Source organism: Pagrus pagrus, assembly GCF_965226575.1.
Source record: "Pagrus pagrus genome assembly, chromosome: 12".
Taxonomy (NCBI): domain Eukaryota; kingdom Metazoa; phylum Chordata; class Actinopteri; order Spariformes; family Sparidae; genus Pagrus; species Pagrus pagrus.
In genome coordinates, this window is record NC_140196.1 from 18,577,805 (window position 1) to 18,593,844 (window position 16,040).

The 16,040-nt window shown below is 42.0% G+C and overlaps 1 protein-coding gene across 1 annotated transcript in view; it reads right to left on the reverse strand.

Moving 5' to 3' along the window:
• Positions 1-16,040, reverse strand: part of lig1 (ligase I, DNA, ATP-dependent) — a 53,534-nt gene that overhangs the window by 22,037 nt on the left and 15,457 nt on the right. Inside the window, exons 11-19 of the mRNA XM_084369438.1 lie at positions 13,639-13,752; positions 13,295-13,461; positions 12,832-12,908; positions 12,523-12,614; positions 10,579-10,678; positions 10,268-10,353; positions 9,225-9,340; positions 6,024-6,119; positions 676-786 (exon numbers count right to left, since the gene is read on the reverse strand). Coding sequence (XP_084225564.1) covers positions 676-786; positions 6,024-6,119; positions 9,225-9,340; positions 10,268-10,353; positions 10,579-10,678; positions 12,523-12,614; positions 12,832-12,908; positions 13,295-13,461; positions 13,639-13,752 — 959 coding nt within the window. The remainder of the gene's footprint in view (positions 1-675; positions 787-6,023; positions 6,120-9,224; positions 9,341-10,267; positions 10,354-10,578; positions 10,679-12,522; positions 12,615-12,831; positions 12,909-13,294; positions 13,462-13,638; positions 13,753-16,040) is intronic.

Below are 16,040 nucleotides of genomic sequence, written 5' to 3' on the forward strand. Positions count from 1 at the left end.
GTTTCATCTCCTCATCTGAAATATTTCATTTCAGCAAGAACGTGCATGGTAGTAAAACAGTGGAGATGTTGTTACAAAATGCCAGAAGCGCAGTACAATCAATTTGTGCATCAAACCATCATTACAAATAATCATGATTTCATTGTGGCGGTAACGGTATCCAGCAAAAAATCATCAGGATAATCATTTTCAGCCGTTTTCATCATCTCGTTCTCCATATTTGCACTCTCATTTCTCTTTTTCCTAATTTACAAAGAGGTCATCATGCATACAAAAAGACAAGGTAAAAGGAACGGTTTCACGCTAATGTGATTGGTGTAGTGGAAAGAGGCCGTTATTCTGATCAAAACTGAAAAAACACCACGCTGACATTTGCAATCTCACACACACCCCCCCCCTCTCCTCGATCCATTTGATTCTTCTGTCTCGTACTTATCAACCCCCCCCTTTCTGTCTGCTCTTTCTCCGTCCATCTCCCTCCGTCTGCCGGATCATTTCACTCTATTATCTACCTCTCCTCTACCTTCTGGTCTTTATCTCTGTCTTGTTTTCTCTCTTCAACCTTTTCACTTCCTTTTTCTGTCTCTCATCATCTCCAACTTTCTACCCTTTTAACATCCCGAGCACTTCACATACTCTTCTCCTACTTTAATATACTCTCTCTCCATTCCATACCTTTCTCTTACGGGTGGTGAGGACCTGGAAGGGTTGGATCTGTTTCTTCTCACGATCCCAGGCTACTGCCTCCGAGTCCAGGACGCAGGATACCACCGATTCCTTCTTCACCTTTTAGAAAAATAATGAAGACACAGCAAAATAGAATTATAAAACAAGAGATTATTATTCAGTGGAGAGATGAGGAAGGCTATTCAAAATAAAATAAAAAAGAAGAGGTTATTTGCCAATCTGCATATGAGAAACATCTGCTGCAGCAATCAGAGGATTGTCTAAAAGCTTCATTAAAATAAAACAAACTTGAGAGATGGAGATTTAAACTGAGTACAAGACTTAACGTGGAGTTTTTTAAAGGCCTGGATCCAAGCAATCAAATTGAAGACACGTTCAGGCAGTTTCAGGACCTACAGCTGCCCTCAATTTGTTGCCAAATGCTTTAGGAGTCAACACATTAACATTTTTTCTCCCCACTACTCTTAAGTAGGCATGTCTATTGCTACCATCTCTTCTACTCAACCAGTTACCCAAGTGTTAAACACACCCACTCTTTTGGTCGGATGCCCACGTTGTGCCAAAAGCAAAATTCTACACCAGGGACATTTTGCAGTTTGCTTCTCGGTTTGTTTGTTTTTCATTTCTGCATTAACTAAAAGGCTTTGGCAGCGGCGATTTCCTCGTGCAGGAGAAACACTGACAGGGTTTAGGCTGTGGATAAACCATCTACGGGCAGATTATATTGACTATTGCAGCTGATTTCCAAGAGGAGACAGAGTGGCTGCTAATTATCTGAGCCACCAAATCCTGTGTGTGAAGCTAAGGAATGTTAATCTCTTGCGTCCTGGTCGATTTGGGGCCACGAGGATGCTTTAAATGTACACCTTGAACCAGATTGAGAGCAGATCAGTGAGATAAATCTGAAAGGTGATCTGAGAGAGCCAATCAGAGTTAAAAGCAAGAGACACCTTGGAGGTAACAGGTTGTTTGGAAACAGCTAAATACATCAAAGATAACCAGTTATACTCATAAGGTCATTAGGCTAAGTAATACATTAATTACCAATTAATGTATTTGTATTAACATTAATGTTAATGTATTAATATTAATTCATAATTAGAAGCATTAAGGCACCATGGTAGCTTCAGGAAAATTAGTTTCCCCTCATTAATATGCAAAATAATGCAGCAAGGTGCTGCAAAATCTAATCAGACCATCTCCTCTATGCAGTGTTGGTGTGAAGTTTCACTCTGGCATTGTTCATGAAAATGAGCCAACACACAGCCATGACAACATAATGTGACGACTAAAGATGCAAATTTCAATTTAAGCAATTTCTTTCATCAATTGTCTGCCACGTTAATGGTCAGCAATCGATTTCCTTGATGAAAGCTTCGATTAAACGACTGACAGGGGCTATTTTTATAGCACAATCACAGGAAATTAAATGGCATAAATTAAAAGTCACACATTAAACAAATGCAAGAAAATTTGTTTCCAGCTCAAATTAAATACAATGAAATGATGCCATCACTTAAAACGGGTGCATCATTCACACGGCATGCAAATGAAGCACAAGCAGCCAAACTTTCTACTCTGCCGAACTGTTTCTTCACCTTAAACTCAAAAGGATGAGGTAATGGTGAGAGGCAGCAAAGGAGAGAGGTAAAAAAAAAAAAAAAAAAATAGACGAGAAGTCTACGGGTTAAGGGTGTAGAGCGAATGAGAAGATGGAAGATGAGTATGAGAGGAAAACAAGAGAAATGTGAAAGAAATAGTTTTAAAAAGGGAGGGAGATGTGTGGAAAAACAGTGCGAAAGATAAATGGTGAGAAGGTAGACAGGAATAAAGAGGAAGCAAAAACAAAAAAGGTGAGAAGACGGCAGTCAGGTGCATCGACAGGCAACGAAGAAAAAGAGCGAGTGTGAGTATGGAAGGAGTGTAGAGGGAGAGAGAGGAGTGGTGAGAGGAGGAGAAGGGTACAAGAGGTAGACCTAAAAGGTAAAATTGCAAGACAGGCTGTATCAAAGTGCTGAAAAAAGATGAGAGGAAGAGGAGAGACAAGAATGAATGAGACAAGAGTGAGAAGAGAGGAGAGAAGACGGAGACGGAGAGGTGAGAGGAGATCAGCGAGTAGTGAGGGACCCAACAGGTATCATCAAGAAGTAATGAAGAAGAAAGAAGAGAGAAATGATCAGATGGAGAGAAAGAAGAAAGCGACAGGTGGACAGAGAGAGCAATAAGGTGAGAGCGAGAGACAAAGAGCTGTGTAGCTTTAAAAGTTCTGAAAAGAAAAATGAAAATCAGTGTGAGAGCAAAGCGAGAGGGCAGATGTGAAATGATGAGATACAGGGTGCGAGAGAGAAGACCGAGGGAGGGGGTGGCATGCGCTGAGAAGTAAACTTTTCGGATGCTGTCATGACCTAATGCTGTATGTCAATAGGCGAGGAGGCGGTGGGTGGATGGGGAGGTTTACTTGTACTGCACAGCCATGAGCAACCAAAGCCAGTCAAGTCATGCTGGCACAAAGTTATTGGTTTACCACAGGAGAGCACGGCGAGAGAAAAGAAGAGTTTTTTACCTTGATGTTTTGGAGGTGAGCTGGTTCACACAGAGTACAGAATGAGCACTTCTAAAATCCATGGCTGTTTTCATATTTTACCAATGCGCCCTGTGATATTTTAAAATTCACTCACTGACCAATGTGGCTCTCCCATGCACATGTGCCAACTAGGCTGGATTCGGCACGTCAGGCCAAAGCAGCACGGATTTTAATTTCTACTACAACAAGGCTACTGCATGAAGGTGTGCCTTTAAATGATAATTTTCTTGTCTAGAGTAGTGGTTAAAAGGAGAGGCTTTGATTACACCTCATCCACAAAATACTATTGAAAAATAGCCGCTAACAAAGTTCTGCTAATTCAAAAATTTAATTTTCATAAATTCTTCACAATAAAAGTCCCCTGTTATTTAGTTATTAAAAAGCTTTTATCATAAAGCTGCAAAATCAGGAATGTTGGGCTTTTCCACCAGCAGTAACTTAACACGACTTCTGAATCAGCCGAAAGCAAACACGATAAAACAGTAAAAAACAGTAGATGTGGGACTCATCAATTCATCACTCCCCATCCCAATTCACTCCACAAAATACTTAATTTTTGTTTTGTATTGTTTTTCTCTTGCGCAGCACAAAGGAACTTGTGCTTTGCAAACAGTTTCGTAAAAAGGCAAACAAATTAACCGTGTAACCTTGTGTTTAAAAGCACAAACAGGGATGCTGGAGAGAAAAGACAAAATTCAATCCACAGAGATTCAGTTAGAAACTGCAAACATGACTGTGAGAACACAGAGACTTTTAAAAACACCTTTCTCTTTGGTTCGGGTGCGCTTTGTCCCGCTTCAGAGAGTCCAATTCAGGCCTGGCACAGCTCAATGTCATTAATTAATCACATGATTGTCCATAGTTAACTCGCAAATAATCACACATTATTTTATCTGGTCTAAATGTACCTTAAAATATATTTTTCAAGTTTTAAATACTCTTATCAATGTGAGAGTGGACTAATATGCTTGCTTTATGCAAATGTGTGTTTATTATTGCAACAATCGGGGAAAAAAATGACAAATACTGTCCAGAATATTATCCAGAATAACCTCAAGCCCAACAAGCAACAACAGATGGGCATATTGACCTGAATGTAACATTCCTCAGTAATACTAACACAATGTAGTGTCCAACTTTACACTTACAAGGTTAACTAAACAATGATAATCGACCTGCAAGCTGCAGCCACCCATTTAGCTATCGCATGTAGAGTTGTCCAGGCATCTCTGTGGCAAACTACACAGTGTGGTCTGCCTCTGGAGAGGGGGAGGAGGGCTTTCTGCATCAGCTGTGCGCTTGACCAGCAAGTTGTATTTGAGACTCGACGCACTCCGGTGGTAAATCAGTTCACATTGACAGTAAATGCAAATAACTTTGTTCTTGTCGAGAGAACCATCTGGCAGGGCTTTGAAGCTGAACTTTCAAAAGACCCTTTTCTTTATCCATTTCTGCTCAAGGAGGTTTGTTTCTGCTGCCATCCACAACGTTACTGCTCTATCGCTTCCTGATTTCCCAAACTACGGGGCGGGCCAAGGGTCATAACGTGCGTGCGTTAATTGTACATCAAAAAAATTAATGCTGTTAAGTGGAAGTAGCGTTAACACATAATCATTGCAATAACTTTGACAGCCCTACACAGCGTCACAATTTAAGAGTCAGGTTTTTTGTGGTGAATAAATAAATACCCAGCTCTTAGTTGGTTAGTTTTCCTAAATTGTTTGTTTTTCAGCTCAGGAGAGTTCTTATAGTAGGTAGTTAGAGGTGTGAACTGTCCAGTAAGGATGTGTTTGGCCTGAAAAACGACATGCATAGTAGAAAAATGGAGAGAAAAAAACACCCTCAAATAATTGTGTGAAACAGGTCGCTGAACTTGTTTGGAGAAACAAACACATTGTATTTTTGGAAGCAGAATACAGAGTCTAGGAGAGGTGAACCCATTTCCTATTATAAATTGGAGTTCTACAGTATGCCTTAATAAATTCGAGCAAAGGGACCCATTAGCAAAATGCTCCGACTATACTGCGATTCATCAGATTCATTAGCTCGCCTTGATAGAGCGGATGGGAATAGCTTTTAATATTATTGACATTTCAATAACGGCTGTGTACTCGACATAGTCTTGAAAACAACAACGGTGAATGAGATAGGAAGAGAGTGGAGACTTTATTGCGGTTCCTTAGTGAAGCAGAAAAACACACTCAGCAGGTGTCGAGGTAGTGCGCGCTCAGATAACCCCCAGGCCAACTGCCAAAATCCTCAGGTACTGGTGATCTCTTTCTCTCTCCCCACGCAAGCAGAAGCCCGCTAATTCAGCAAGCCTGCCCACAACTGCACTGTGAATTAAACAGACGTTGTTTTTACCATGTTTTAGGGAGATGTAGTTTCATGACAAGTGGTCTAAATTCCATCCTTTCTGAGTACAAAAGAAATTGAATGGCCAGTGGTGGCTTTTGGCGACTGAAGGGAACCAAGAGGATAAGGAAGGGTAAGGACGAACAAAGGAGTAAATAAACTTTGAAGAGGAGTTTCACACAGAGGCAGACTGGAGGGGTGGGCAGAAGAAAAGCAGACAGATGAGTGAGTCGATGAGAAAAAGAGGCAAAATGAACGACAGAGAGAGCAAGTTAAATGAGTGCAGTTGTTATCCACACTGCTGCAGAAGACCTCATTTGACAATCACGGCTCAGACCGACTCTCCTGCCTCTCCCAGGGGCTGAGCTGCAGCGCTCTGTGTGTTCAAGAGTTTTACCTTGGGAATGCGAGAGATGATGTCGGGGTATTTGCTGGTGTTGTCTTCCTGGTTGCGGCTGAATATTCGAACCTCGCCGCTCTCCAGAATATGAATCTGTCGGGAAAAATATAAAAACAAACTCGATGAATAAAATAGAGACAAAATCTAACGCCGGGAGCTCAGATTTGATGATCAAGTCTGACAGATGGATGAGTGAATAATGCATGTAGTAAAGGAGGAACAAGCGCCAATACAAACAGTGGACACATGAAATTAAAATCACGACCAGAGCATACAACAAACTAGATCACAGTCAGACTACACAATAGTTTTGTCTTTTGAGCCGGTCACTGTGTCAGACTGGGTGATCATAAGGTAATAAAATGCTGCGACTTGGCTGAGGGCCATGGCAGACTACCAGCTGGCCCCCGACCAATCAAAGCTGGCCTTCTTTCACGACTTGCATAAGGTACATGGCCTGGGTCATCTGCACAGACTTCACTGTCCCATCTGACAGCAACAACAACGATTGTTTCTGTACATAAATATGGTTTTCTGACATGGGTTTTGTCTAACCAACAGTTCAAATCCCAATGATTGTCTTATAATATAATGTACATGATGTTTTATAGCCCCTTTTGACCAAAGCGAACAACGTGCTGGTTCAGAGTTGAGTGACATCATTCAGTCACTGTGTACATCTCCAATTTCCCGGCATAGGTAGAATTAACTATGGCAGACTACACTGACTCTTTAAGTGTTGCTCCTGGCTTTGCATGCCTACATTGGCATCAAAACATAACTGATCCTCAGACCACTGTTGCTTCAATTTGGCATCAATGGTGAAAATTTTTTGTTTATTCTCCCGTGGATAAGTCAGAACACACTAGCTTTGGTTTTTAGAAATGGTGGTCATAAGCGGTTTTGGTTGGTCCTTGGTCACGATAAACGCGGCCCCTGGCGTAAGCGGTTCTTTGTTCTCGACCAGCAAAGTGTTTGTGCCACTGTGGAACCAGTTTTTCTGGTCCAGAGCAAGTTCTCGGACTTTCAAAACGCAAAGAACTGGTTCCAGAGTAGGCACTGGCGCCAAACCAGCACCTTCACCGCCTTGGCTGGAAACAGGTACTAGTCAGGTGTTGGGCCACCACATGCTGCCAGAAGAGCTTCAATACACCTTGGCAGTGATACTACAAGTTGCTGGAACTGTACTGGAGGGGTGGAACAATCATTCTGAGAGCTTTGTCTAACAGGCTGGCTCATAATCTCCCATATGTGTTCAATTGGTTTTAAAACTGGTGACTGGAGGCTGTAACTTATGATTCACATCATTTGTACACTGTGGTTGGGGGCATTGTCATCCTGGAAGAGACCAGGATATAAATGATTCAACATCGAGTAGGATTGAGGTGATCACTCACAACAACTTTGTATTGATTTGCAGTGACCCTTCCCCTCTGAGGGCACAAGCAGACCCAAACAATGCAAGTAAAATGTCACTGCCACAATGTTTCTCCACTCATTTATTCAGGTGTATCTTAAACATTTCACCTGCCTGTATCTCTCTCGACCTCAACTCTGTATGACTGGCATCCTTGAGTTCGAGTCTGTCCTCTTTCTAGGTTTAAGGTTGGCCCAGATATATATTCCTCAAATATGTTGCCAATTCATTCAACAGTGTCATTCAGTTTCTTGTTCAGTTTGTCATTCAGCGTAACTCTACTATTGGGCCCTGGATGATGGATCCCTTCTCTGTTGCTCTTCCTGTCTCTCTCATTGTTACACTCTTACTGTCTTGGAAGTTTTTCCCTTATCCGAACCGAGGGTGTAAGGTTTAAAGGGTGTCAGCTAGAAAAGCCTAAATTCTCCATTCAAGAACTTATGGTCCATTCTGGCCAGTTGAAGCTTTGGCTCACTAATTAGGTGAACCAAAAGACGCAAGCTGTCGTGTTGTCTGTCCTGTTATCTTTGCTATTCCTTTATGTTATGTCTCCTTTAATCATTAGTTCTTTGTTAATGTGGATTGTAGCCAACTACCATGTGAAGTGCAGTGGGCTTATTAATTGCTCATGTCATTCATGCTATAATGTTCCTAATTGATATACATTGACTTTACAAAATACGTCCTTTCATTCCATTTTAAACACTTGGCCAGGGACAACAAGTAACTTTTGCCCATTAACATTTTTGCTTTTAGTTTCTTTTGATCGATGAGCATCACCTCAGATAAATAATTGTATAAAATGGAAATAATCAAACATATACAATCCCTTACTTGGCTGATTAGATGAAACACATGCTCCCATGAATACATACAGTTATTTTGAATCATTAAATGCCACACAGGCAGCAACAGACTTTATCATGGTTATTAAAAAAAATCTACACACACACACACACACACACACACACACACACACACACACACACACACACACACACACACACACACACACACACACACACACACACACACACACACACACACACACACACACACACACACGAGTGTTTGACTGAGTTGGTGTATCATGAGTCCCTCTGCTGGCTGTTCGAGGTAATGTCCACTGCAGTGAGACCAGAGGGACAGGGGGAAGGGAGGGAGGAAGAGGAGGAGGACGTCATGTGGATCGCTCGCTTCGTCTTCATCCTCTCTCTCTGTTTCTGTTTCTGTCTCGGCTCATCTCTCTTCTTCTTGATTCAACTCAGTTCAAAGGCACTTTATTGGCATGACTGACCAAAATTAACAATACAGCTGGAGGGGTTTACATTACAATCTCTCTCGTGCTGCGTCTCTTCATGTCTCTCTCTCTGGAAAATTTCCTCAGCCCCATTGCCGTCTCCCCTTAATTCTTCCTACATTCGTCTCTCTCTCCTCTTCACTGTCTCTATCTTCCTTTCGTCACCTCTCTCCATCTCCCACCTTCGCTCCTTGTTCTACTCTCTGGTCGACGGTGGCAGAAGTAGCTTGCTCTGCCTACAGGCCCGAGTGTTTATCTTAAAAGAAAAAGGCAGCACAAGCATGCAAGCAGTGTACCAAAACACCAAGCTGGTGAGCACACAGTCAAGAGTCACAGAGCAGCAATACCTCACACTCAAATAACACAGCCAAAAGGTATATGCATACTTAATTCAGCAGGCATATGTTCACCGCCTTACGCAAGACAAACAAACACTTGTACTCTGTCACTTCACTACCTACATGCACACAAACACACACACCTGTGCACGCTCTCCATCGTATTTGTACTCGCAGGTGAACGCCGCCTCGTCAAACCTCTTCATCACCTCGCCAACACCTTTGGTGGGGTGAGCCAACATGGGTCTCAGCGGTACGCCTGGGAGAAGAAAGGTGGTCAGAGGTCTGGAGAATGTAAACAGCTAAAAACAGCAGGACACCAAAGCAAACAAAACAGAAAAAATGCATTTTTCATGAATCATGAACAGTTCAGAAAATAATTGCCCAGGAGAAGTTTGCAACTTTTTCGGTGCGTGTGCAGACGAGATGGGGGAGGGGGGAGGGGGGCGTCGCTAATGCCTCCAGGTTATGAGTGCAAGTCAGATCTCAGCTCCATTTGGGAGAGAAAAAACCAAAAACATAGAAGCTGTGAAATTAGCTTCAATGACACATTCCCACATGACACATGAGCATCACACCCACAACTGTGTCGGTGACAAAACCACAGTCGAAATTAGTTTATTTGTACTCTCATTTGGCCATAATATGAAAGTTGTCTGACTCACATCCCTTTTGGGCTTCGCTGCTAAGTTAATCTTTAAAAGAAGCAGAGGAGTGATATAATGAAATACACCGAACAAATTCCTTTAATTGCAGCTCACAGAGCCAGATATGACAGGACAGTAACGTTTTGTCCAAACTGGCTGATCCAAAAATTCAGCAGCTCCTTTAACTGTCTCGCTTTTTAGAACAGAGCAGTCATCTGAATAACGATTGTTTACCTGCCAAAATAGCTGCAAGATTTTTCTAACTGACCAATAAGGGCCAATTTAGTTTCCCAATTTAGTAGCGTTCAGATGGTGGCTGGTATTAATTTGCTACCTTGGTGCCAAGGCTCCTTATCACAAATAGCTTGACAACATGTAATTGGGAGCTAATCCTTAGTTTAGTGGTATCTTTTATCTTCCTGTGATAAATGACTCAACTAAAATAACTGTCTTACCTCCACTAAACGGATCAATAAACACACACCAGGCGCTGTTTTGGATTTTTTTTTAGCCTTTCTGCCTCCTGATTGGCTGCTTACCTGGAGTTAACTTGCAGTGATTGGGCAGCTGGTCTATGCCCTCTTTTAGCAGAACTGGGAGAAGGACGTCGTAATTGGGCATCTCGCTGGACAGCAGAGCGCGGGGAGCGAGTGAGAGATCAGGCAAGGTGTTTGGGTAGAAAAACAGAAAAAGAGAGAGGAAAAAAAAATCAATATCATCCAAAATGAAAGTGAGCAGAATGAGTGAGGCAGAATGAGGGACAGGGCTTAAGGGGGATGAGGCATTGTAGTGGTGCCGAGGAGAGACTGCAAAGCGAAATGAGAGAGGGGTTTGTTTAGGCTTCACTTACCAGTAAGTTTGTTTGAGAATGAGACTCTTCTCTTCGATCCACGCCCGCTTGCTCTCAGCGCTCATCACTTTCCCTGCGTCGATCACAGCGGGTGGGAAAACTATAAGGAAGGAGGGAAAAACTGCATTTCAAACAGATCTGTGTAAGTGTTTGAACATTTGTACAACTGAACATTTGTTGGATGAAAGTTCAGCAGCACTTCAAAGGCCAGGAGATATGCAGGACTTACCGCAGCGCAGAGACTTGTGTACAGAAGCACTGAAGTGTTTTTTATGATAAACCCAAGCTGAGATGAAGTTTCAGTGCCACTGTGGTTAAAATGGTTATGAAAACATAAGCTTTAAGGTAATACAAATGATTTTGCTTCCCAGCTCCACGTTAATAATTACGATATATTTAAAATATGACTGAATACAAATTTTTCACACTAAATTATTCATTTCAATGGTCCACTTCAGCCCTAGAAAGAATTTGCTCTAAGTTGACCTGCCTGATTAAATAATGGCAAAATAAATAAATAAAAATGTTAAGAAAAACATTTCCAGAGCAGACCACAGATCAATGCAAATTTCCCCACTGAGCCTCTGGTCTAATTGACTCTTATTAAAGCATACCTCCAGTCCTGAGTAAGCCACGAATACTAATAAGTCATGAATTAATTTATTTAATTTGGTGTAGGTGGTGTTGGTGCAAGCAGGTCAGATCTCTGCTGAAAGCAGGTGGAGGAGAGATCTGTGCGAACTTCCTTTAGAAAGTGATGAATTCAGCGACACGTTGGTGAGAAGATGTGTCAACTTCATGCACCCAATTTTATACCTCAAGATTGCCTTTTCCGTTCCTTTTCTTTAATTCAACGTGTTTTGCGAGGTTATATTCATGTGTTGTGTTCGGCTGGCACACCAACTGTTTCAGTTGACATCTACAAGTGTTCTAATGACTGCAAAGAATATTCTAACACTGTTTCAATAAGTGATCTATAAATAAAAGCTACTGTTACCTGAGCTCACACCTTGCCTTCCTCACCTTTAGTGTGACCTCCCAGTTGGGTTCTCATCTAAATAAGAACCCAACTGGGATAATTTCATCATACAACAAGTGCAGGAGCATCTCATTAACGTCTGCACTCTTGGAAAGAAAATCCACAGCCTTCAAATCGATGCAAAAAATATATTTTAAAAGTTTATCTGAAAGTAATGTGGTTCTCTGCAGTCTTGACTCATTTATAGTCATTTTAGTACAAAAGTTTAGTAATTTGAAAATTATTTCATTAATTGCCACCTATTTGGATGATGGATTAATCCTTTCAGTCATTCATCAAGTAAAAATGACAAACATTTGCTTGTTCTGGCCTCTGAAATGTCAGGATTGCAGCTTGTATTTGTCATTTATTATCGTAAATGGAGAGTCTTTGTGTTTTGGACGGTTGGTTCGACAAAAGAAGCAATTTGAAGATGTCACTTTGGGCTCAGGTCTATACAATTTAAAAAAATATGCTCATCAGAATTTAGCAAAAGACTAACCAATTAATCGTAAAAAATAATCAGCAGATTAAATGATAACTGAAATATTAATTAACTGAAAATAATCGTTACTTGCGGGCCTAATCCGACCTGGCTAACTTGTGGTGCAGAGATCATAGCACAAAGAAGGATTCTGTACTAAGAACTTTGGAAGGTACTCGCTCGACTCCAATTGTTCCAGCCTCGTGTTAACTTTAGATAAACTTGGGAATACACAGAAGGAGGACTGTCGCTTTTGTCCTCACTCTGGAATTGCTTTAGGCAGGGATCTCTCAATGTATGTGTGCCACCATGAACAGAAGGAATGATTACAGCAAGCAAAAACTGCTTCAGTGTACACAAAGTGCACCTCACTATTGTTTTAAGATAGCCTTTTGTGAACTTTTGTGAAATTGTGAACCCATCCTTCAAAATTCAAGATTACCTTGTCCAGGGGGGGTCAGGCACACAGCCTGGCTTAGTGCTGATAGGACGCTCTGCTCAGCCAGGCCTATCCTCAGCTTCCCAGCCAGGGACCTGTCCATCAAAACCACAAGACCAGCAGCTGTCAGTGCCTATTTGCACCTGCTCCCCATGACAACAGCTACACGCTTCAACATACACACAGGGAGCTAAGAAGGCACTGCAATATCTTTGTGTCTATATACATGAAGTTGTGTGCATGTGTGTGTGTCTGTGGGCACACACGCAGCCTAGACTGTCTGTGTATGTGTGTGAGAGAGTGTTATTTTACCTGACTATGTAGCGGGCCTCAGAAAAGCGGCATGCCACAAAGAGGCCTTTGATGATGTCGATTTTCTTATTCATGGCCTGAGGCAGGCGGGAGGAAATTGAGATTCACAGAAGACGAGCGAGGAGAGACAGAATGCAAAAAGACTGAGGTCACCAGCGAGTACAAACTCCATGTTCAATCCAAAGTGTAAAAAAAAAAAAAAAAAAGAGCCAGCAGCAACGGAGATGAAAAAGGAACTAATTGCTTGAGAGATTCCAGCCAGGTGACGACTTATTCAAAGGCTGAAAAATTACCCTTTTCCCTCTGAAGTAGACAAATAAACTAATAATTTATTTTTTCGATAAACAATCACGTTAACATTTCCTTTTTCTCTCACTGACCCCAATACTCACAGCCAAATAGAGTGAAACAATATTTGCCCAAGACTGCTTTCCCCTGATGAAAATGTTATTCAGTGGCTCACCGAGTTTCCACTCATGCTGGCAATTTCCTTCAATTTCCTGAACACGCCCCCTGCTGTCAGACTGGCCGGTTGGAACATCGTGCGCTGGTTGCTACGGGAACTCTCGGCCACAAGGCCCAAATCTCCTTTCTCCTGCGCCTCTGCCTTGATTTTGTCCAATTGTCGCCCTGGAAACAAGAGCAAGACGATAAATAGCAGCCGTCTCGCCGGCTGATGAGCGCAGAACGGTGGCATTAGCAGTTCGGCTGGGAATGCGCAAGCAACTGTTTGGGTGCAACAGAATGGTAATTTGTGTGTGTGCGTGTGCGTGTGCGTGTGCGTGTGAGAGAGACAGAGTCTATTACCAGTTGCTTGAGCAACAGCTTTCATTAGCACCGTCTCTCCAATGCCAAGCTCCATCCCCAAGTAGGCTGGACCCAGCTGGTTCAAACACAGGTAAACACAGCACAGCAGGTCATCTAGAAAAACAACACACACACACATTTTATTATACAGAACACATCAGCATACACCCAAACAAACAGGAAATCACAAACACAAAAGAACAGGCCTTCAAAGAGAAGCATGCATAAAGTTGACAAAAGCACATTCAAACAAGATAAATAATAGGTGCTGGGCAGAAGAATGTGTGAGAATCAGAAAAATAGTGTGTACACACCAAAGCGCTCCCATGAAAATGTATTAGTAAACCTCCATGGGAAGTTTCAGGCGCTTCTTCATACATGAACAAAATGCAGAGACCCACCTTACAAGTACCTGTTCAAAGGGGTCAACCGACAGCTAAATGGTGACCCAAAAAGAAAAAATTCATTACAACAACATGTACAATATGAAACCTTTAAGTATAATTCATGTGTACATATTTTTTGTGTTATGCGTCTATTAAAAGATCAACCAATTAATGTTTGGCCCAATAATAGGGGCCAAGAGGACGTTTTACAAACTAACATTATCGGCTGAACTCTGTGGTCAATGGCTGCGCACCCTCCACCAGCAAGTAGGGGACATACATTATACATCACCATTTTGCACCGTGTCAAGGTAACGTCATTGTGTTTATTTAAACGGAAGTTAAAGGATAAGTACCGTTTTTTACAACCTGGACCTTATTTCTGGCAAAAGATATGGTCATTTACTCACCCAGATAACTTTGGTGTCATTCGGCGTCGTTCGGACGAAATTAGATCCAGTGTAGCGGCGATATATCCATATAATGGGAGAGACGGGGCAGCGACACACAGCCTCTATATAACGCATTATCTGCCACGAAACTAGTTAATTTCATCAATATTTTGTTACGATATGCTAGCGCTATTAGCCTCTGAGTCCGGGCTCGTCCGTTATCAACATCCGGGGTCAAACTAGCAGCAGCAGCTACAGGTAAACAAGGCGCGCTGTCGCGGGTGCGCGCGCAGCTCAGAGACGACATCTTCCAGGTCAGAGGTAGTAGATCAGCCTACAGACCCCGGATGTTGACAATAGACGAGCCCGGACTCAGAGGCTAATAGCGCTAGCATTTCATAACAAAATATTGATGAAATGAACTAGTTTCGTGGCAGATAATGTGTTATATAGAGGCTGTGTGTCGATGCCCCGTTACTCCCATTATATGGATATATCGCCGCTACACTGGATCTAATTTCGTCCGAACGACGCCGAATGACACCAAAGTTATCTGGGTGAGTAAATGACCATATCTTTTGCCAGAAATAAGGTCCAGGTTGTAAAAAACGGTACTTATCCTTTAACTTTATATAAGTCGGCTTGATATGTGGATTATGAGCATGATGAAGTTGTAGGTTATAGTATTATTAATGCATTAGTCTGAAGATGCTGCTGTGCTAAAAGCGTACCGTCTGTTTTGCTAGCAGGCCGAGCCGTAAATGTTTAACCATAACTGATCATTTGAGGGCCATGTGCATGTGATTAACCCCTGATAATACCAGCCGATTAATCGGCTATCGACTTTTTCCCGGTTCAAAATATCATACAGTGATGGAATGGAACAAAGCACATCCAAATAAAATATTTAGGTACTTTATTTGAGTATTTCCATTATCTGCTACTTTACTTCCACTTCTCTACATTTTGGAGGCAAATATTGTACTTTTTATTCCCTACATTTATTTGATGACTTTAGTTGGGGGTTACTTGGCAGACTGTGCACTGTATCAGACTCAAAGTGGCACATTTATTTAATAAAACTTATACCAAGTATGACTTTTGGATACTTTTAACAACACTGCATGCTCATCAACTTTTTATCCTCTCAATGTGTCACAAAAATATGACGGTCATTTACCCCTCCGGTCAGGTTCTCCAAGGTCCATCCTTGCATTTGTTTCAGCTCTGAAACGCCACATGGTGGTACATGTGTACATTGTCATGGGAGCATTTCCTAGTGTCTGGACTATTTTTCTATTTTCTACAAAGAGAAGTGCACGCACACACGCGCGCACACACACACACACACACACACAGATCCAACAACTCACATACAGACACAAGAAACTAGACATCAGCATCATACAAACAAATACAAAACCAAGGACATATGGACAGACAAACCAAACACATGCAAATACACACTTGCACAAACATGGACATATATACACAGTAACACACTTGTTAGATTCCCCCCCCTTACAGACACACTAAGACAACACCAGCCTAAAAACAGATACACACACACACACACACACACACACACACACACACACACACACACACACACACACACACACAC